This window comes from Macrosteles quadrilineatus, unplaced genomic scaffold, assembly GCF_028750875.1.
Source record: "Macrosteles quadrilineatus isolate MER2022 unplaced genomic scaffold, UCM_ALF_1.0 Scaffold_1__1_contigs__length_201487025, whole genome shotgun sequence".
Lineage (NCBI taxonomy): Eukaryota > Metazoa > Arthropoda > Insecta > Hemiptera > Cicadellidae > Macrosteles > Macrosteles quadrilineatus.
In genome coordinates, this window is record NW_026542594.1 from 24751352 (window position 1) to 24775281 (window position 23930).

Genomic DNA, 23930 nt, shown 5'->3' on the forward strand with positions numbered 1-23930 from the left:
TTTTTTCAAAATTAACTGCTTTTATTATTCTACTACAAGTTATCAGCCCTCATATAAAGTATTTTCAGTCCCACATCAGCCCTGAATTATCAGAGCAACAATGGTCTCTTTGTGTTGTTGAACACCGCTATCCAATACAATCTGTGACCCACTCCTACTCTAACTCCTTTGAAAGAGTAATGAACTTTCTCTGGTTATAAAACATGCAAACTTCCTGCCCATTGCTTTCTCCAGCAGCACTTCTATACTGCAAGGTCCTTCCTTTGCTACACAGGTGACAAGCACACGTTTACTTTACTATCAAAAGGTAAAGTAAACCTTTACCTTTTGAATAGGTAGTTTATTGTTATTTTATTGCAAACTATAATCCAGTTTAGACAAATTTTTCACCTAAGAATTGAAGTTTTTTATTCATAGTTACGGTATGGTATTGTTAATTTAAATTAAAAATTTGATTTATAACATCATTACAATTTTTATTATTATAAGAATCTTAATAATTATTAAATTGACTAATTAAACTATCATTTGCTACATTTTATTAATAATATTATTTTTCAGTTTTATTTTAGGAAAAAATATACTACTATTCAAATAAAAAAAAATAGAATTACTAATCTAGTAATTTTTTTCTTCGCGAGACTAAAAATGATTACAATAATTATATAAAGCTAAATGAATGGAGGATTTTTTTAGGAATTTTAGGATATTCAACTGAATTTTAGAAAATTTATTGGATTTATTAAACTAACACGTTTTTGGAACTAATACACAGGTCCCATAGCATTCTGACCATCTCACAAACACTTTAAATTTACTACAGTGGAAGCTGATGAAAAGAAAGTACTATATTTATATTATTATTAATTATTATTATTATTAATAAAACTATTACTGTATCAGCATTAGAGAATAAAGTTTTTAACTTCACATGTTAGATTAAAGTATTGAAGTTACAATATTATACAGCTAATATTGAATATTAAATGTATGTTAACACAACTGTATGTTAAATGTATGTATGACAAAAATCATATATTTTGTTTCAATGATTTTACTTGGTTATTTGAATTGTCCTAACGAAATCATACTATAGAAATTAATTTAGTGTATAAAATCATCAAGCGAACTACTGTAAGCTACTGTTTAACAAATAATATAAAAAATCAGGAAGATGAGTGACCAGAACGGTGTACCTTTGGAGATCACCCCCGTAGAGGAGGAGTTGAACCGTCAGCTGTTACGGGACTTTACAGGAGAGAGAACAGGGTTCCTTAGAGTTGGACCTCAAGGCTACTTCCTTCCCAGCAAATACGCCAAAGAAGCTAAGAATCTGTACAACTTCCAGCCTCGGTCCACGGATACCTGGGTGGTCACCTTCCCTAGATCAGGTCAGTTGGTACTATTGATAACTTGTATACACTCTTGTTAGTTATTTGACACAGTAGTGATACATAGATGGTAACTTTTACAGAGTTAATTGTGGCACAGTAAAGAACTAGTTGGGATTGATAACTTGATAACTTGTTTATTTTACCTGTGAAGGTTAAAATCGAGGGTGATCCTCGGCAATTAAATTATTTGGATGATTGATCAAACGCCAAAATTAATTTTTCCTTAACATTTTAAGCATTGAAAATGCCACTGGTGTAGAAACACTAAAACATGCATATAAATAAAATGTTTGAAAGGGTGGTGGACGAGGTGGTGTTTTACTTGATGCTGCACAATCAGTTGCAGCGATAGCGGGGGAAGCCCGTAAGCTGGGGAGAGCCAAACAAACCTTGACAAGATTTTACAAGAAATTTTACCGGGAGCCAGACCTGTGACGGGCCTTGCCAAATTGTCCTCTCCTATCAAAACAATAAAGGGTATTATATGAGTATCACCATATGTTTTTTTATGACAAAAATTTTTTTTAACCAGCACAGCGCTATGACAAGTAGTTTACAACAGATGAACTGACACTTGAACGATCAACAGAAATTCTCTACTAACCTAGGTCAAAAAGAAGGTGAATTACAAAATTCTATGAATTTACGTTAACACCAGTAGATTAAACAAATAAAACTTATTAATTTGTGTCAAACTATAACCCCACTGCTATGAGTCATTAGTGGAATGTTCGCAGAAAGATCCACCTTTGTTTGATCTTTGCCTAGCATCCATTCAACCCCCCACCAACACTGCTGTGCCAAGCTCAAGTGCAAGCTAGGTGGAAATACCAGTGATGATGTTTTTAAAGATTACTAGTGGTCCTCCAATGATCGAAAACTCGACCAAAAATATGTCATGTACCCGCATTGAATATTGGATACTGAAGTAGACATTCCATTTATATGGACCAGTTGTCGCCATTTTTTAAATTAAAAACATGTAGTTGTGTGAACCAGTCACAGTATGCGTGTCTAAAATTATATTTTGTATCTTATTTTTTGTTGCTTACAAAGTTGATGAGTCATAACAGTTTGCTATAGCCCTTAATAAGTCATTCCATAAGTTTGAGTTGGTAAAATTCATCATATGTATTCGAGAGAAATTAGTAATTTAGATCAGAGCAATCTTTAGGTGGCTCACTACGACAAATTTAATTTAAAAACTGGCGACAACTTTAACATGGGGATGCAATGTCTAGTTGTAAGTCAAAGGTACAGGCTTCTCTATTTTCACCCCATGCTGTAAATAAAACATGTGATTGTAGTTTCTTACATTTGCTTTGATTTTCTGTTTATATTTTGTTGTTATTTCGTCACCAGAATGGCAACCCATATAGCCCATGTTAATTTTTTTTTTATTTCAAATTCATTTTTTGTGCTTATATTTGAGCCTATTTTAATTTTTAAAGAGATTCTGCACATATACAGAAAAATATCTTTCTAACAGTATGAATAGATTTTCCCTGTGATGCACACAAGCTGAGAAAAAAGGTTTTAAAGAAACATGCTTGCCTACTAATACATAGATTGGGAGAAGGGGGAGCCGATAAACAAACATGCGGAGGGGCGCGCGGGTTCTTTTCGCACCCACTGTGCGTAGTGAGGGGTTGAAAACACAGCAAATCATGCAGCTGATAGGGGTTGGTTATGGATTCTTCACTGTATATTGAGATTTTTAACAAATTTTGGGAAAACTTTCATTTTAAAGGGAAACCCCAATTAAACTATTCCCTAATCTTTAAATTTTGCTGACATGGAGTTGAGAGAGGAATTACACATTTCATTGGTTGGCAATCAGAAGTGTGAGTGTACAACCTCATTATAAGGATTTAAGTACCAGGAGGACCGAGCATTGCTTGGTGGATTATAACAAATTTAAATGATGTTGAATGAATTGCTGCTTAAATTTGTTTTATTGAATGAATGAATGAATGAATGAAATATACGTTTATTTCCACATAATGTATACAGAAAGAAACAAACTTTTTAATACAAAATATAATCACAATTACAAAATATAAACTACGGCTAAGAATAAAAAAGAACATTTCTGTATTAATTAATTTGACGATTTTATGAAATTCAGCAGACATAGGCAGGTGCTGCCTGTGCGTCTGCTGGGTTGCTATTTAATAATTATCAGTAGGTTACCAAATCATAATGGAATTATTATACAAAAGAGATTAAAAAATGAATGACTGTTGCTTAAAGAGTTATTAGTTTAGGGAAAGAGATTTATAAATGCGTTAAAATATAATGATAAACTAGAATAAATACAGTTATGATCAGGGGGGATCTAGACCTATGCCTAGGATTTATGCTGACTCAGGGTGGAGGGGGCAAGGTTCGGGTCAAACGCGCCGGTAAGCAGCTGTGATGATAACGTCGGCCTCGTCTATACCAAGCCTGAAGAGAAATTGTTTGATTCTTAGTTTGAACACATTAATTGAAGGTGATTCGAAAAGATTATCATTGGTAAAATATTTACAGATATTTCGATAGAGTATATTAGAAATATAGAAAGAGTTTGTTTTAGAGAAAGTATAGTTTAAATGAAGTGATGAGATACCTACTCGTGAAGAATAACGGGTACTGTGAGAGTGAGTTATTCCTTGAAATATATTAGTGTGATTTTTAAAGATGTTTATTAATAAGCTTTTAATGAATAACTTTCGAATAGTGAGAATGGACAATTCCTCAAACAGAGCGTCAGTCGGGTATCGTTTACATTTACCAAACCCCACTTTTAATATAGTTTTTTGAGCAACGTTTAAAGGTTCCAGAATACTTTTATAACATCCACCCCATGCAATGATACCAAAAGAAAGCAACGACTGGACATACGCAAAGTATGCCATTTTTAATTCTTTGATTGAAAGTATTTCATTCATCTGTTTAAAAGCAAAAATATATTTCCTAATTTTGTTCCTGAGATAAGTTACATGAATATTCCATTTCAAACGCTCGTCAAAAAATACACCCAAGTATTTGTACGAGTCTACCTTTTCAATGCTTTCGCATAAACATGTAGTACTTTGATAGTTATTACAATTATGAATAATTAAATCAGTTAAATTAAATTCAGTACTTTTATTTATAGAAATTGGCATAAATTTGGTCTTAGATACATTTAACGAAAGAATGTTTTGATTCAACCATCTTTTTACAATCATAAGATCATGCATAGCCTTATCTCGGACCTCGGGCCAAGTCTTTCCCTGAAGGAAAATTAAGGTATCGTCAGCAAATAAAAACATATTACCAAAAATGGTTAGTTTAGAGATGTTATTTATATATAATAAGAATAAAATTGGCCCGAGAGTTGAACCTTGGACCACCCCGTAGTCTACAGGCATTCTACTGCTATTCACACCACATATAGAAACATACTGTGTTCTATTTGAAAGATAACTTTTAAACCAGTTGAGAGCGTTGCCTCTTATTCCCAGTAATTCCATTTTGATTAATAATTTTGCACGATCAACAGAATCAAAGGCTTTTTTAAGGTCAAGGAATATTAACATTGGGTGATTTTTATCAGAGATAGCGCGATTAAGTTCTCTATTTTTATCAAACAAGGCATCTGAAATATTTTTATCTCTACGAAACCCGTACTGACGCTCGCTGAGGATGCCATTTGTTTGAAGATAGGAAACCATTTGATCCTTTACTATTTTTTCGATTATTTTTGCGAAGACACTTAGCAGAGATAAAGGGCGATAATTGTTTTTATTGATGTAATCGTTAGATTTGTGCAAAGGAAATACTTTTGATAACTTATAGCAATCAGGGAAAACTCCAGAGATTATGCTGTGATTGACAATATGAAGTAAGGGATCACATAATACATTGAAGTTGCTTTTCAAGACTACGGCCGAGACACCATCACACCCCGGCGCTGACCCTCCCCGTAAACCGTGAACGTAACGTCGCAAGTCGAGTCCGTTGATCGGTAGTAAGTCAAAGGTGGAGTTCAGTCGAAAGTCATTGTCGTTCAAAACTGGATCATCAGAAGTGTCAATTGAATCAGCCAGCTCCTTCCCAACGTTTGCAAAAAAACTATTAAAATCCCCAGCCACCTCTTCACATAAAGTTGTAGTAAAAACAGAACTGCCAGGAACAGCTTTTTCAATTGGAAAGGAATCCTTTTTATTTATTCTGCCTGACAGCTCATTAATTATCCCCCAGAATTTTTTGGGATTATTATTATATTCATTTAATTTGGATCTGTAATAATTGCGTTTTGTACGTTTTAAGTTACTATTAAGGGTTTGTTTAAAATTGATGAAATGATTTACTAACACATTATTAAAAGGCTGTTTTTTTACTCTTTTGCTAAGTTTGTCTCTAATCCTAATTTGTCTAACCAGGTCTATAGTAATCCAAGGTTTGATTTTATTAAGTCTGGACGGGGAATTTTTCGAGATTTTGGTAGATGATTTAATACAATTTACAACTATTGTATTGAAGTGGCCGGAGCAGAAATTAACGTCTTGATTACAAGTGACAACAGGAGCCCAGTTTGAATGTGTGAGAAGGTGTGAAAGTAGTTGATGGTCAAGATAAGTATGTGTGGGTGTGGAGCATTGTGGAGTGTTGGGTTGTGTAGTGGCAACAGCGATCGTAAGTCCAGTGCTGTAGTGATCCGTCACAGCCGTCTGAATCACAGCAGATTTAATTTCACAAACATTGCTGTATTTAACAAAGATGTGATCCAGACAGCTCGCCGAAACACCAGTAACTCTAGTAGGTTTGTCAATGTACTGAGTAAAACCACACCCGACTAAACAATCTAAGTATTTGTCACTCATTAAGTCTCTTTTCAGTAAGTCTATGTTAATGTCTCCCAAAAAGATGCATGTAAGGTTTTTATTAATCCCAGTAAAGTACCGTTCTATTTCATCAATGAAAATGTCTATATTGCTGTCAAAGGTTCGGTAAGTAGCGAGAATGTGAAAAGATTTGTCATTGAAAGTTAAGTTTAATCCAAGTCCGTAAACATCACCAAGTGTAACTTGTGTGGCAGTAGCAGAATGTCTTTTGTTTATGTAAACAATGACACCGTCGTTTTTGTTGCGCTGTGTGTCAGTCTGAAACAGGTCAAAGCCATCCAAACCGGTTCCCACCCCACCCTCCCCGAGCCAGCATTCAGTCAACACAATTACATCTATACTGTGAATAAAAGAATTTAAGTAGATTAGCAATTCATCAAAATTTTTATTATAGCTACGTATATTTGTATGAAAAATTGAAAAATAATTTCCCCCACCAAGATCATTGCTGTAAAAATTTGTGTATTGAGTTAGAGTATTTAATTCTAAACAGTTAATATTTGATGAACAATCAGCCTCAGCGTCATCACACCGCATCAGCACGTACCTTGCCTACTGTCTGCCAGTTATTACTATTTAAAAATAACACATGTGCCAGTAACCAATGATAACAACAATAATACAAATTAATAGGAACCTACTTCAGTTGAAACGAATTAAGTTACATTCTCATCTATCAATATAGAAGCAGAAAAATTAATGATAATAATTTAGACTTTATAAACTCATTTAAAACAAATAAAATGATACAGTATTACTGATTGATGCCTCTTGGAAGCACAGAAATGAATGAAAGCTATTTACTGCAACCAAAATAATAAACTTCAAAACAAATTACAATGTTTGGTATTAAAAAATATATGTTAAACAATTATTACATTTTGTTACAATGAATGAATGAATTATATTGGAGAGTAAGTGCACCAAGATTATTAATATCAAATGAATGTAAGGTTGACAAATATTATTTTTAATTTAAAAGACTTTTTTATGTTTAGATATAAAGTTGATCTAACACATCCTAAATATAGCTGAGATTTTATGTTTCTGAAATTTTGTCTGTAATTAAAACAAATAATGGAATTATAATCCTATAAATAATTATAAACATTTACAACGATAATACTGCAAAATTATATAAACATACACGTACATATACACATACATATGTATACATATATACACATATATATGCATATATACATACATATACACACACATACATGTACATATATAAGGTATTCATATTAATTGAATTACAGACAAACCAAGAAGCTTTAACTTAATAATCACTTCAACCAAAATGTTGTAAAAGTTAATAATAAGAAATAAATATCGTTTACTAACTGAACTAAATTAATTGAATTCAGATCCTTATGAAAAAATAGATATGATACCCTATATTCAAGTACAATTTACGATGATCAAAAATACCTGCCTATTCACTTTTTGTACTTGTCCAGGTCTTCTTTGCACCAGATCCTGACAGCTTCATCCTTCTCCCCCAACTTGATCAGTATCTTTCCGTTGAAATAACCGGCAAAGTGGATGGTCCCGTTTCGTTGCATCGCACGTGCCTGGCCCAGGAGTCGTTTGTTGTGCGCCGTCAGGTGTTCGTTGACAAATACGTTGTTAGGTGTTAGATTCGGAGAAATGTCAGTTGAGTTCAGATCCCTTCTTCTTCTAGCTGCTGAGAGCCACTTTTCCTTAACTGATCTGGAGACGAATTGTACGATGATCGGTGGGAACGTGTGTTTCTCCGAGAAGAGCCGTAGACGATGCGCGATTGACACATCTTCCCTAATAAAGTCTATGTCAATTGCAGCTGCGAGCTTCTGTAGAACATAGTAGACATTTTCTCCAGAAGTTTCCGGAATGCCTACAACTTCGATGTTAGCACAACGAGAGTGTTGGTCCGCGTCGTTGAGGCGGTCCTGCAGTGACCGGACTTCCTTGATCAGCGTGGCGTTCTCTTGTTCCAGCGCGTCGCACCGAGACTCTGTAGCCTGCTGTTTAACTTCCAGAGAATTAACTTTAACATTTAATGCGTGCATTTCTTCTTTTAAGTTATCCAATTTTTCCACAACACATCCCGTTGCTGCATCTGAGTGTTTCATCAGCTCGGCCTTAAAATTACTAAGGGCATCGATTAGAGTTTTCTTATCCACAATAGCACTACTTGAATCGGTACTACGCTGGGAAGTCGAAGAGGTGTTCTCCTTAGCACAGACCTCACACTTATAGCTCTTAAGTTTACCTTTTGTTGAGCTCTGCAGACCGAGTGGCGTGCACGTGGCGTGGAACTCATGACTACAGTCCGTGCATTTAGCAACTAAATCCTCTTGTTTGAAGTCCACTCTACACTTAAAACACTTTGCTGGCATCTTTAAGTCACCAATCGATAAAATAAAAATATATTGATTAATAAAATAAAAAAATATTGAAAAATTTACATGCACATTGACGAGTTGATGTCTAGATACATGAAAATACAGTTACAGTACATTAATATGAATGATCTAAGCTTAAGCTGCATTATGAGAGCCTGTTTCAATGGGTAAAAACATCTTTATTTTACAATTTGCCGAGAAGCTGTATTCCTCATTCAATGAAATCAAATTTTCAACATAAATGAGGGGGAAATTCACTCCCCTCGGGCTTTCCAACCTAATAAAATCAACTGTGCCGCCGGTTTACTATTACCTACTATTACCCGCTAACTCCAGTTTTAAGGATAGCATCTCATTGTCCTCCAGTCATCTATAAGTATAAAAGAGGATGTTTGTATATTTGTTTGGCAGTGATAAACTCAGACACCGCTGAACCGATTGCCACGAAACTTGGTACATACGTGTAGAATGTCATGGAATAGGTTTATACACCATCAATCTCGTGATCCGTCCAATCGGCTCCGCCCCAGTGGCTCTGGAGTTTCCCATGTTAACCTTATGAGAAATGGAATTAATGAATCTTAACAGCTGTTTCAATTAAACAAGTTGGTTCTGTTCTATGATGTTCAATAGCATTAAAGTTACAAGGATTAGAGTTATGTTTATGTTTATGATTATGTGCAGCACTATTACTTCTTTTACATTTATGACAACAGCTAATTTGCAACCAAAAGGTGAGTGAGCGTAGCGAACGAACTTCAAACTGGAGGCGAGTTCGCGTAGCGAACGAGCTAACCTGAAGGCAAGTGAGCGTAGCGAACGAACTAACCTGAAGGCAAGTCAGCGCAGCAAACGAACTTCAACCAGGACGTGATTGAGCCATGCGAACGAGATCATCTTGAAAATTAAGAAGTTAAACGGGGCAAAGCCCGCGGGTTACAGCTAGTAAATTATAAACTTCTTTGGTTTAAGGTTTGTTTATAATAAACTGTTATAGGCCCCTACAGGGTGACAAAAAAGTCTGGAAACGGTTTAATATCTTTTTAACTAAATCCGTTAGAAAACTCAAGCCTTTCACATCAACTTACATGTATAAAAACTACTTTTTCCAAGAATTATCATTTTGTTACCTCTACCAGGGGACGACCCACGAGGAGTAGGTACATAATCTTTAATGTAAGCATAGCTTGATATGCACATCATTTTAAAGGTCTGGTCAATTGGAGTTTATTGCTGGAAACCGCGTCAAAAAAGGGTTATCCGTTACAAAATGGCGGTTATTTAAAGTTCTTGTCGAATTCACCTGCACAGGCCTTACTATTGGTAATTACTCGTATTAAACATAAGCTTGAGAGCTGAAACTGTATTTTAAAGTCAACTAGCTCATAGACTAATATTATTCAATCTTCAAAACAAATTTAAACGGGTTTCAGATTTCCCGGCTTATGCTGAATATGAGTATTTACCAATACTAAGGCCTCTGCAGGTATATTCCGCAAGAACTTTGGACTGCCGCCATTTTGTAACGGATGAACCTTTTTTGACGCGGTTTCCAGCAATGAACTCCACTTGACCAGACCTTTAAAATGATGTGCATATTATTCTATGCTTACATTAAAGATTATGTACCTACTCCTCATGGGCCGTCCCCTGGTGAAGGTAAAAAAATGGTAATGCTTGCAAAGAGTAGTTTTCCATACATATAAGTTGATGTGAAAAGGTTGAAATTTCTAAAGAATTTAGTTAAAAAGATATCAAGCCGTTTCCAGACTTTTTTGTCACCCTGTATTTATTTATTTTGTTTTACATTTTTTTGTTGATGTTTACGATTTTTGTTGTTATTTTGTTGTCAAAGTAGTACCCACAAGGCAGGCTCATTGTTGTTTGACATACAAGTTCATTTTTTCATGTAATTAGATTCTTGTTGTTTAACTACATGATACACGTTTTAAGCCAGAAATAAATTATTTACAACTTCTGAAGGAAATAGTTCGCGCAATTTTTCAAGATCTTTGTACAAGCAAGCATACATACATACATTCAAGCAAACATTGCTCATATAAAAGTATAGGATTCCAAAATCTTTGAACGATTACAGGAAATGAGTTATTCATTATTCCAATTACAGAAATAATGTATGCCCAATTTCAATTTCAGGCACAACATGGACACAAGAAATGGTGTGGTTAATTGCAAACAAGCTAGATTTTGAAACAGCAAAACAGATCCCCCAAACAGAAAGATTTCCGTTTTTTGAGTAAGTAGACTGATTATTAAGCTTTTAACAAATAGTATTTTAAAGCCTAAATGCTTAGTTATTTTAGGAATTCTTATTGCTTAGGAATTCATTTTTTAATTTTCTTTTAGCTTAGATACATAGTATCGTTTTGGAGTCATCACAGCTCATAAAAAAAAAGGTTAGTTGTATAACCATCAAAGTAAACTTTTTATTGTATATTCAGTTTAAAATAGCAAAGTTTTATTTAAATAAAGGTTTATAAAAAAAGACTGTATAAAAGACAGAGCTATAGTAAAATTTTGAAAGTAAAAAACTTTTCACACAGGTTCAGCTTGTTTCTTCATGATGAAACCAAAGAAGAGTTCATACAAGAGAATGCTTCTGATCCCAAAAAAGTTGAGCTGGTACAACAACTTAGCAAACCAGGATATCAGATTCTGGAGGAGATGTCAGGACCTCGCTTCATCAAGACACATCTGCCATTCAGTCTGCTACCAAAGAATTTGCTACAAGTTGGCTGCAAGGTATGACATAGCATAGATGTATGATAGAGCAGGCTACAATACAGACGGAGAAGGAAGACCAGTAATATTCTCTAAGAATAGATCTAATTTCACCCATCTTCATTATGCAAGGGCATTATCTTTGTTGTCCAAGGAGGAAGGACATAACAAATCACATATAAAATTCAAGGTCATAAAGTAATCTCATCTAAGAAGGTTCTCAAGAAGCACAATAGTGTATATGAATAGCATTGTTTCTATACTTTATTGTTTCTCTTTAGAAATATATTTTCTTGCAAAAAGATTTTGGTTGCATTTTATGACTTTAAAAATTCTTGCTGCCAAAATTGATCAATTTGACTGTTGATTTGCCTAATTTTACTTATAAAAGTTCACATTTTGTAAGTAAAGCTTGTTGAAAGGCTAAGAAATCCTATTCACATAAGAATAAGAAAGCTTTATTTGAAGTTTGCTGTTTTTTTTTTTTTTTTTAGTCCATAAATTCACAAAATGATGCGTTTTAAAGAAAATTTTTTTTTACAAACATGAACATGATCAATATTTTATCTTTAAAAATAGCGTAAATATTCAGTTTCAACTACTTATATTTTAAAAAATTACCCCCTCCCGCAAATAAGGCCTCCCTCCTATTGATGCCAGCTCTAAGGGCCCTTGGAGGACTTTTGCTGGCCATATTTTGTAGATCCGGCCCTGTTTCCAATCAACTTAATCTTCTATAGAATCATTAATCAACTGTAACTGTAAGTACATGTGATACCAGAATTTACAGATGCTACGTCAGAAACGTAACAATTATCTGTCGAACCATCTCCTTTGCCTCTGTTTGACATAGATAGATATGATTTTTGACCAAAATGTGAAAAAATATACTAAAAGAGCCATTAAAATCCATAGTAAAAATTGTAAAGGCACTGGCAGAGCTGAAGATTATTTACCAAATACTAACAATCCATACTACGATAATGCAATTACAATTAAAAAAAATAAGAGAAGCTGTTTCATCAACATACCCATTCCACCTAAAACACCATGTCCTAAAAAAAAATCTGAAACATTGTATCAACCAAAGCTTTTACAGTTGGATAACTTGAGTGAATGTAAAATGTTAGTAGAATCTTCTAACAAAAATAATTCTATAGAAGAACATCAAATTACCTCAGATTGGAAATCTCTCGAGCATAAAATCTCTTGAAAAATTAGGGTTCAAAAGTTATTACGACTTTTGTGATTATATGCTACTCGCCATTGCAACACCTTAGCCAACTCAGCTATCATGCCACCGTCGGCCGAACGGGTTGATTGCCAGTATAAGCACACGACGACACTAGGTGGTAGGTAAGACTCAACATACAGTATTACTTGAGGGTTAGTGGGTGAGCAGTACGACTATCTCGTGGCAAAATACGGTGAGCTCTTATCCAGTAAGGGTTAAATGACTAGTAAGATATGTTTTGATGCTTATACTCTATGTACTTACCAGGTGATCTACGTTGCTAGGAACCCTAAGGATGTTGCTGTCTCCTTCTACCATCTCAACAGACTCATCCGCACTCAGGGCTACAGGGGAGACTTTCCCAAATACTGGGATTACTTTGAGAAAAGCCTCAGTAAGTTAACTATATACAGCACAGTTTATCTTAGTGCCTAGTAACAGGATGGCTCTCAGAACGTTATAGTTTAGTTAAATTTGTGATCTAATGAATGCTGGTTCAGCTGGTTTGTTGAATTTTATTGTTGAATAATATATATTATTCATTCAATGAGTTTTATTGAAGATCAATGGGACAGTTGTGTTACAAGCCAAAAACAGCATTACACCACTTGACCACCAACATTTGACCAAACAAACTTATCACATCTTCCTGGACAGGCTTCAATGGTAACTTTTTGTTGATTGCTTTTAGCGAATTTCTCATATAATGAATAAGCTATTACCATAGATCTCATGGTAAGACCTGGCCCCAAACCGATCTACTTTTTCATTTTGAGGTCCCCATAGATCGAAAACACCATCTGTTTAAATTCATATATATTATTATATATACAGTATACATATATGTGTGTCTGTTAGCGCAATAACTCTACTAAAAATTATACATTTTTTATGAAATTTGGTACAAACTGTAAACCAATCTTTATTCGAACGAGTTAACAACATGATCGGATTATGGGTTAAAAATTGTTTTCCCCATTTTTGGCCCTAAAAACATCAAATTTCACTATTTCTTTCCATACCATTTTGTAGAGCTTAAAAAAAATAAATAATTTAGTACATAGAAACGTAGTTGTATGCCAAACGGTTATAGATAATTTAAAAAAATTGTAAACTTAAAAATCCCATGTTATTCTTACGGAAAATAAATCAACCGTTGTAGGTTGCTCGTTTGTAATCAAATCTGGCAATTTTTTTTTATTTCATACTAAGCTATATAAATACATTTCAATAAAAAAAAAACACATCTCATTACCTTACTTGTATGTAACATCAAACCTAAGTAGGCTTTCCTCATGAAAATTAATGTTATTTAAATATAAAATAAATCCAACAATTTTAAGGGAATATTTTAGTGGATATCCATCCAGGTAAGTGGGAATTTACTTAGTCTGCAGGTTTGCTGCGGCAGGGGTGTTTTACAAAAGTAAAACTTGACAAAACAATATATTCTTCCCCAACATTTCAGACTTGATGTAGAGTGCCATCCGGTGGCTTAACTTCCGTACAGTTGAAAAATAAAGAATATTGTCTCGTCAAGTTTGACACGACCATCGTCAAAACACCTTGAATCTACAAACTTAACAATGTTGGTGAGCCAAATGCTGTAGGGCTAGTTTTGGGTTTGTCACTTAGGATAAAAATACCAAATGTTAACTATCCTCAGTTAGTTGTCAAGTGTTTTCACTGTATGCTAAGATTCTTCTAATCTTAGTTATTATATCTGCATTTTAAGGTGTCCACCGAGATGGTTATTGACAAGGATATAATTAATAGGTCTCTAAGGTTTATACAACTGGGCCCCTCGAAAATTATCTTTAGGTCTGTCCCTGAAGTCAACACATTCCTTGATTCGTTTGGAAAAGCCAATCTTAAGGATGATAACGGTAGATTCTTTCAAATCAGTGTCTCCAGAGACAGGACTGATCGTGAACGCAGACTCCTGAAATCACTCAGCATGTAAAATACCACCTGTAGGCACTCAGGTATTTTACAGTGATAATAGATGCTAACATTTACGGGTAACAATGAAGATCTAATGTTATCTTTCTGAGGTAGGCTATGTTTATAAACACAAATTTGATACTACATATAAAGTGGGAATGATTGTATTTGGTTCCAGACCCATGGACGCCATATTGGTCTCACGTGAATGAGGGATGGCAGCTGCGGAATCACCCCAATGTGCTCTTCCTCTTCTACGAGGAAATGAACAAGGCTAGTGTTGTAGGTTGCATTAAAATCAACAAAAGGGAATAATTTAATATGAATTACAACTGAGTTTTATTTATAAATAAAAATACTTTTTAAAAATGAAACGTTTTTAAATGCACTAAAAGGTAGAAAATAACTTATAAATATGTTAAGAGAATAAATACTTGTAAGATTTAAAACGAAAAACGTGGGGCGCATGCTAATTTGTGATTAACTTCACCTATTGAACTATTATGATCTATTGCATGTGCCCCACATTTTTCGTTTTATGTTTGGCGTAGACCAAGGGAAATATGAAAATTAAATTATATATTATTGCATTGTCATCCATTTGTGAGCTATGTTTTAAGTTTCAAGTATCTAGCTCATCGGGAAGTTAGTATAAAATTGATTGCAAAATTTGTACCGGACAAGAAAGCGAGCTAATAAAAACGTTTTAAAAAAGGATAGTGATGGATATCGTGGATAAAAATTCTAGTGATGGATTTGTATTAAAATTTATCTTTCTGATTCAAAGAATATTACATTTGGAATTGACTCTACCTGATTTATCTAAATCCCCCTATGAACCCCCCCCCCCCCTCCCTGCAACTATTTGTCCAAATTTGGTAAGTTTGGCTGAAATATGTTCAACGGTTATTGCATGATAGTGTTAGAAAGTTTGCATTTAAGTCGATCCCAAAGGCATACATTTTTCAAAATTTATTTCCAACTTAAATCACGATTTTTTGCCGGAGTGTCCTTGTTACAAAGCTCCCAAATCTTGTGAAAGGCCATCACAGAACAACCAAAACACCGTAATAAAAATGTTTTATTTTCAGGATTTGAAGAAGACAATCAATAGAGTTTCGGAATTTCTCAATGGTGAACAACTATCAGTTGAAGACACTGGCAGGTTGGCCAACTTTCTTGACATTTCCAATTTCCGCAAGAATCCTGCAGTTAACTACCAACCACTCAAGGAAGCTGGAATCTTGATTGAAGGAGAAGAAGGATTCATTCGCAAAGGTATGAATTCAATTTACATTGCATTCCGATTTATTTAAACTAATAAAGCTTTGAAAATAAAAAGGATTAAATCGCAAAAGTATGAATTCAATTTACATACATTCAGTTTTATTTAGATTAATAATAAAGTTTTGTAATGTTCTGAAAAACTGATGACAAAGAGCTGATATCAAGGAGTGAATGTTTCTAAAGATGAATCAGCTCTTGTGCATGTCTAAAAGTTTCTTTAGTTGTTCTTATTAGACAAACATAAACTTCACTATTTAATTTTAAAACAAAATGTTTTTAGCCAAGACAAAATAATTTGAGGCATCTCCCTCCATTGTCCTATCATACTTTAACTCATATTTTGGGTTAAAATACGCACTTAGGTGGCGTCCCCATCTCAGTGATTGTTAATATAGGTTTTACAGTATTCATTACTTATTCCAGGAAAGACAGGAGGATGGGTTGAAGAGTTCACCCCAGAGCTCAGCAAACGTGCCGATGAATGGATCAACAATAACCTTAAACTCACAGACATGCGGTTCCCGGGAATGTGCGATGCTTGATTTTTATACAAGTTCTTACTCTTATCTCATGATGAAGTTTTATAGTCAAATTAATTAGAAAATCTGGCATTCTTTCATGTCAACGATATTTTGTTATTCAAACTCTTTTTTTTACTAATGTTTGGCACAGCACAAGGTTTGGTATTCTTATACCGTTTCATTCTGTATTTTTAGAACATGTTCATAACAATATAAAATGAACTGACAACCCTAACATAGGAGGCTACACAATGGATTGAACCTACATAGTAAGATTTGATGATAGTACATCACAATCTCAAGAGTACCAGTTTATGGGGAATACTGCTTCTGATTGAAATTAAATATTTTAAAATAAAAAGTCTGATGAAATATAGTTTTTCTTGTACTGTAGGCATATTCTGTTTTTGAAGAATTTAGGCTTAGAGTTAAAGTGATAAAATCAGTATTATTACTTATTAGTAACTTAGCTACGTCATTACAGTACCGAATTACATTTTAGAACAATGTTTAATTTTGTAAATAAAATTTGTTTACAAAAGTATTGCAAGTTTTTTTGTTTATCTACAAACAACATTGACCAAATCTTTGAGTGAACCAAATATTTAATATACACAACCAAAAGGTGGCTTTGACCTATTATACTTTGAAATCGTCAGTAAAACTTAGTACTTGTTGACACAAAACAAAGATACTTGTCCGAAACAGATAAGAAAAACATTGCTCACATTTCAACCATCAAATTTAACTCTTTAGAAGCTTTTTTAACAAACTAGGATCATTTGTACCTTATCCTGTATATAAATGCTTATGCTTCTATACTATAACTAGGTGAAACCCGTCGAAATCTGTCGAGGTTTCAAGCAAAATCATTTAACTATCAATCAATGATAAATAACTCAATTTTAGCGAATTTCCCTATAGGGAAGTAGCTATTACCATAGGTGGCACGGTAAGACCTAGGCCCGGGACCGATTTACTTTTTCATTTTGATATCCCCAGAGGCCAAAAACACCATTGTTCTAAAATAGAATACAGTAGGGCCTACTGTATATGAAGCTTTGAAGCTAAGTTACTTTCCAATCCCAAGAATTTAATGTTGTCCATACTTAGAATTTATGTGTTCTCGAGTTTGATGATTGGTTTATTTTGATCCCCTAATTCTCGAGTTTGAAAACTAATAAAATTTGTCTTATCTGGATTAAGAAGCAAATTATTATAATTTAAAAAAATATTTAACACTGCTATGGAAGTTGCCTTAAGTTCAATTTCATCGTTTGATTTTGCAGTGATTTTCAAATTAGTATCATCGGCATACAGGCAAAGTTCACTCAAGTCTGAGAGAGTTGGGGAAAGTCTCTAAAGTAACAAATGAATAATAAAGGGCCTAAGATGGACCCCTGAGGCACTCCAAATTTCACATCTCTAATAGAGGATCGGTAATGAACTATAGCTGTTGTTGTTTTGGTGAATTATTTCTACAAACTATTAAATATGGTATAAATTTAAAATAAACACTTCAACAATATTTTCAAATTTTTTTATTTCATGAGGCCTTTTGCCAGCTATGCTGGCATCATCAGACACATCACAAAACTTGTCTGCATAGTCTGATGATTCCAGCATAGCTGGCAAAAGGCCTCATGAAATTAAAATTTTGAAAATATTGTTGAAGTTTTTATTTCAAATTTATATTCATTCCAATTTATTACCAGTTATTCTTGAAGATTGTTAATATGGTATTAATAAGACAATATACGTAATACAACATAGACTCCTTTATTTATAAATCTACACACTAGCATTTATATTTACATCATATTATGTAGACCTACAGAAAATCATAGTACAAAAGATATTCAAATATAAGTAGGGAGTTTAGTAGTGTCCTGCATAAACTTGTTTCAGGCTTTTATCATGATCTTCATTTACTCATCAGGATCGGCCTTACGAGCTAGGAAACGTCTGCAATATAAAGTAATTGTAGGAGTCTTATGCAAATTATCAAAACAATAAGAAAAAACATTATCATTGTCAATTAGTTGAGATGGAGAGGCTAACCCAAAAATGAGTCGGGGTGAGTGTTAGTGTAGAATGAAGTAAGATGATTTCTGTAGCTTTGGCGCGATCTTGTAGTCTTGTTAGTGACTAAGGCCGACATATTCCTTAGACACAGCTGTTAATTAATAGCCCATACAGCTGATGGCAACTAAGGGACCTACAGTTTATGGTGGAATCCGAACCACTTTTTTGCCATGGTATATACGAATTGGTCTAATTATCAGGATAGTACTGCGGATAGTCATATTACTCACTCGTGCGGACATTAATCCACACCAGGGAGTATCGCATCCACAGTGCATGCCTATAAATATCCACAATTCGTGACCTCCTAGTAGCTGGATTACAGGACGACGCCACCCGTCCCAGTCAATAATATTCAGAATATATAATATATTCAGTCAGTGAATAAATATTCAGCACAGTGATAACATACTTTTTCAGGATAGGACAAGAAAAGGATAAATAAAAAATGAATGTAACATCTTAGTAACTAATTAAATTGTACTGTACAGCCAAAAACACTACAGTAGAGACCACAGAAAACCCAAACCCACAGTTAATCCGACATGATATAAACATATATTAAAAACCCATAACATCCATCTAACATTGTATAAACGTGATAACTTACATTTAAAACCATCAAAATACAATTAATTAGTATGGCACAGTCATAATATGTTAGTTAAGCCATTCATTAACCTTGGTTCAGTAATAAAAACTGTACCGTTTAAAATTTGCGTTCTCAAACTTTTACTCAGAGAAAATAAGTGTCAAACACTGTACAGCAATAAATCACGTAAAGAACAGGACAATAGAAAGTCAAGGAAGCTACTGCTACATGCTGTTTCAGGACAGAATAATGTCGATAAAAACATTACATAGCTCATACAAATAATACAAAATCATAGTACCTACTTAATAGCAGTTTACGCTATGATTGCGTAAAGATAGTGCTAACAGCACGAGTAGAAAATTTAAGGTACGAGCCTTGGCAAGTGCCTTAAAAACTTCTACAAGTGTTGTTAAAACTATTTACGTGAGTTGCTTATACTACTTTACCTACGACAGTTTTTTAATTACCAACAATCACTACTCATAGCCTCCAAGAAAGGTTATGTTTACGTTTATAACCTCTCAGTGCCACTGACAGTTATGCAACAAATTGTACCAAACACTAATGCACCACTCATTAACAATTAAATTGGTCTAAACATCTGATTAGTTGACGTTCGAAGCATTACAATTTTACTTCTTCTCTCTCAATCCTTAAACCTCGTTGGTCTGTTACCCGTGTTTTTAAGTAAAACTATGCTGTTATGTAAGTAAACAATGCTGTTAGGCTATGTGAAACTTTTCTATTTTAAGAACTGAAATGAAAAGCTACTTTAAAAAACGATCGTAGGAAAAGATAGTAACAACACTCTAAAAATAAGATAAAGATAACAATTACATAAAACATTACTTATTCTTTCTCTTTGTTCTTCTATCCTTTCTTGAGTTTCTCTTCATCCATACATTCATAAGGAGTAGACGAACAGCTTGACCTTGAAGCTATCGATGATTCTTTGTTATGCTTCAATTTTATTTTTGTCAAATTAACTGTGATGTTTCAAATACAATAATGTGGGGACCTACTACAAGTAAATAATGGACAAACAACATCCATTACCAACAGAACTACTATCCGATCACAAAAAAAAAAAAAAAAAAAACACATCAAGGCACAATCTATAATTTTTTTGCTGTTGTTTTCGTTTTGTCTTTCGGTTGAATATACACATTAGACTAAAGAAACACAATTAATTTGTAACATTTTCTTGGTATTTATCTTGGATACTGAGTTTATGTAACATAATTTTAGAGGAATCTATTGACCACAGTTGATCCGTCCCTGTTTAATCAAGGTTCTATTGTAATTAAAATCATTATAATCAAATTAAACCAATATTATCCATTTAAAAAAAATATTTAAACTCTACTAAGAATATTAGTAGGGTACATTAACCAAATTATGATCTGAAAGTACAGTTAAAGGGATATTCACACACATCAGTTCCAGTAAAAAAAAATATTTATGACTTTTCTTTTGCGCTATCTACACTCATCCGGCACAGTTCTGACTCAGGTACGTAAGTTGCTCTGTCGACGTCCATCAGTAAATTTCAGGTTTCTTCCCACCAATATATTGGAATTGTTAAAAATCCTTAGCACGATAATTTTGAGCCGGATGAACTACGCCAGGTGTCTGATCCAGAATTTAAACAAAGAACAAAACAAAAACTGTCATATTCTTGACAGTAAACTCGTAATAGCCGTAGATCGACTTTATTTACTTTTTAGAACTATGAAACAATACAAATAATGATTTAATTTTTAATAATAATTTATTATAACCTACTATGGTAGGTCGATCATTTAAATATTCAATTCGAACTTCGAACCTATTTAGACATTTTGAATCCAATCGAATATGGCGAGTGTGGAAAGTATCTCAAGTGCAGTGTTGGGGAAGCTACTTTTAAAATGTAGCTAGCTACAACTACTGCTACATTTCCAAAAAAGTAGCTTAGCTACAGCTACAGTTCCGAAAAAGTAGCTAGCTACAACTACAACTACAATGAAATGTAGCTACAGCTACAATTTTAGCTACTTTTCCAAAGACGTTAATTTTTATTCCACGCACATTAGGTAAATGTAAAATTAATTGCAACTACATTTTTATTGAACAAACATTTAAAAAAATGTCAGTATTGTATCTAACATTACTTGGAAAACAAATTATTCCTAGATTGTATTTAATTTGTTGGCATTATAAACCTAACATTACAACAACAGAACCAAATAGTTGGGTGTCCCATCATATTTAGTAATTATTTTTAAATATTGCATTATTTTTAAGCACCTTAAAATGTAATTTTCATTAAGTTCAAAGGACATACAACCAAACTATATTTTAAAAGCTAATTTTATTAATTTAATATAGATTCATTTATAAATGTTTTATATCAACAATTAAGACCAATAAAACTGCAAAAAGATTATTTAAAAATACTTTTTGTGTTACAGAGCCTATAGCCTACTGAAATTGGAGTTTATTGCCTTTCTTTACTTTTAATGTTAAAAACAACATTGCTATAACTTTTAAAGTGATAAATTACTTATTCTACGAATAACACTTTTCAATCTCAAGAAATCGTCCTTTATTGTCATTATTCATAGGGCAAATTATGCTTCAACCTAGTTGGTAGAGAAAACAGTATTCAGCAACTTATCCTGAAATCGGCTTTTAATTTAAACATGATGAAATTTGTAAAGTAAAAATAACATGTAGGCCTACTTGGCTATGTAACAAGTTGGCTATAGTAGGCTTGTTCTTGCAAGGACTAAACAGATATAGGCCTATTCATAATAATTGAACTTGGTATTCGTCTTAAACCATAGCCTCAGTCCTATACAAGAGCTGTTAGCAGGAGCAAACTATGCTATTTTTACTTTCTCCCCCTATACCATAGTATATGGAGAAAGTATTGTTTTCGTCAAAATTTTCGAGTTTGAGTTTTGAGTGGATATATTCGTTTTGGGTCCCCCTGGACCCAAAAAAGTGGTTTTCGAAGTGATGTCTGTGTGTGTGTGTGTGTGTGTGTGTGTGTGTGTGTGTGTGTGTGTGTGTGTGTGTGTGTGTGTGTGTGTGTGTGTGTGTGTGTGTGTGTGTGTGTGTGTGTGTGTGTGTGTGTGTGTCTGTGTGTCTGGATGTGTACAGAGCTAGAGACTACACCTGTGGTCCGATTTCGATGAAATTTGGTATGTAGGTTCTAATCCATGGTATCTCCAGGCGTTTTTTTCATTTTTTTGAAATTTTGATTTTTAATGGGGATTTTCCCATAAAAACCCATAAAAAACCGGAAAAATCGGATTTTCTCAAAAATGGCCCGAACGATTTTGATTAAAATTTAGTATGTTGTAGCCCTTTATATTCTGAACAAAATGGTACAAATCCCTTTTCTGTAAAAATTACGGTTCAAAAGTTATTGTAAATTATGTTATTTCCCCATAAAAACCCCATAAAATAACGGAAAAATCGGATTTCCCAAAATTGGCTCGAACAATTTTGATAAAAATTTAGTATGTTATAGTCCTTTAAATTCTGAACAAAATTGTACAAATCCCATTTCCGTATATTTACTCTCACCGCTTTTATACATGATAAAGGTTGTTTACAAACTTATGGGAGAAAGTATGTGTCAGATTGCTGATACCGTTTATTTCAATGTAAGTTTCATGTTATATGGAGATTTTTTCATTACAATTATCATGTAGTCTAGGCATATCTCAAATCTCATCAGGTAATTTCCTCTTTGCTAATTTAGTAAACCTTTGAAAAATCTTCGTAATCTAACCAAGGAAGGGCTTGTTATGATAAACCACAATCAACAGTTGAAGCAAAGGTTGATAGACCAGCTTTCTCATTATTTCAAGGTGTGTTGGTTTCCATTAAACCCCAAGTTGAAGCATTATCGATATAATAAAGAAACTAAATTGATTACTAATTCCCCCTGTCCTGTCAATCACTTGCAAGCATTCAATTCAATAGCTTCTCTTGTCACCGGTACCGTTTAAACGTCGTCTGCATCTAGCGATTTTATTTTATCTCACAGTAATCATAGAGTAGTAAATTAAGGAAATGAGAGCCAAAAATGTGGATAACACTCATTTAATGGCCTCTATGTCCACACAACGTTGTAATAGGGAAAAAAGCGGTTGCAACCAGCTGTTTGAAGCCAAGAAAGTAGGACTAATTTTTTTGAAAATCTCAGTTTGAAAGAGGTTGTTTCACGTAAGGTTGAGGCTTCGTAAGACCTGAGGTTATGATAAAAATCATTATCTCAAACAAATGTTAATGTAGCGAGAAAAGTAGCTAAAATTCCGCTACAACTACTTTAAAAATGTAGCTAGCTACAGCTAAAGCTACAAAATCTCAAAAGTAGCGTAGCTACAGCTAACGCTACAAAAAAAGTAGCGCGCTATTGTAGCGTCGCTACTTGTAGCGCGCTACTTCCCAACACTGCTCAAGTGTAGCAAAGGCAGTTTCCACTCGCGTTACACATTAAATTTTTCCTATAGTTACTATAAAGCATATAAATAATTAGTCTTTTAAACACTGTACAACACGTTTATAGGTTATGTTAAATCCAAACATTGAACGAAATGGGAAACACTGCACCAACTGATTGTTGTCGTAGGATCTTAAAGTGTTGCCAATCTATTTCCAAGCATACACATATTGTAGCGATTGGTGCTAATTTGAAACAATTGATAGGGTTTGTGACTGCTTGCTGCTGATTGAAACTGGTGGGGTGTGTCTGTAGAATAATGGCAAGGTTGGGTAAATAGGTGAGGATTGAGACATGGTAATATTTAATAGAATAATTGTATGATTGAGGAGTTAGGAAGGGCTGTAACTGTCTTTTAAAGGGAAG

The 23930-nt window shown here is 33.8% G+C and overlaps 2 protein-coding genes across 3 annotated transcripts in view; one reads left to right on the plus strand and one right to left on the minus strand.

Annotated features, from left to right (window-relative positions):
• The first annotated feature begins 237 nt into the window (after positions 1 to 237).
• Positions 238 to 16882, plus strand: LOC129005185 (sulfotransferase 1C4). Of its 2 annotated transcripts, none has more exons than XM_054434020.1 (8): positions 238 to 274; positions 1171 to 1391; positions 10816 to 10915; positions 11223 to 11421; positions 12902 to 13028; positions 14757 to 14851; positions 15670 to 15856; positions 16289 to 16882. In XM_054434020.1, exons 2-8 carry the CDS (start codon positions 1175 to 1177, stop codon positions 16405 to 16407), a joined length of 1044 nt encoding a protein of 347 aa, XP_054289995.1. In that variant the 5' UTR covers positions 238 to 274; positions 1171 to 1174; the 3' UTR covers positions 16408 to 16882. The 2 variants fall into 2 exon arrangements, with proteins under 2 accessions (XP_054289995.1, XP_054290003.1); XM_054434028.1 differs by having other exon boundaries at positions 254 to 307.
• A 1260-nt stretch (positions 16883 to 18142) lies between these two features.
• The window catches only part of LOC128982886 (GTPase Era, mitochondrial), a 28134-nt gene continuing 22346 nt past the window's right edge, over positions 18143 to 23930 (minus strand). Inside the window, exon 7 of the mRNA XM_054401936.1 lies at positions 18143 to 18351. The gene's annotated coding sequence lies outside the window, so the exon portion shown is untranslated. The remainder of the gene's footprint in view (positions 18352 to 23930) is intronic.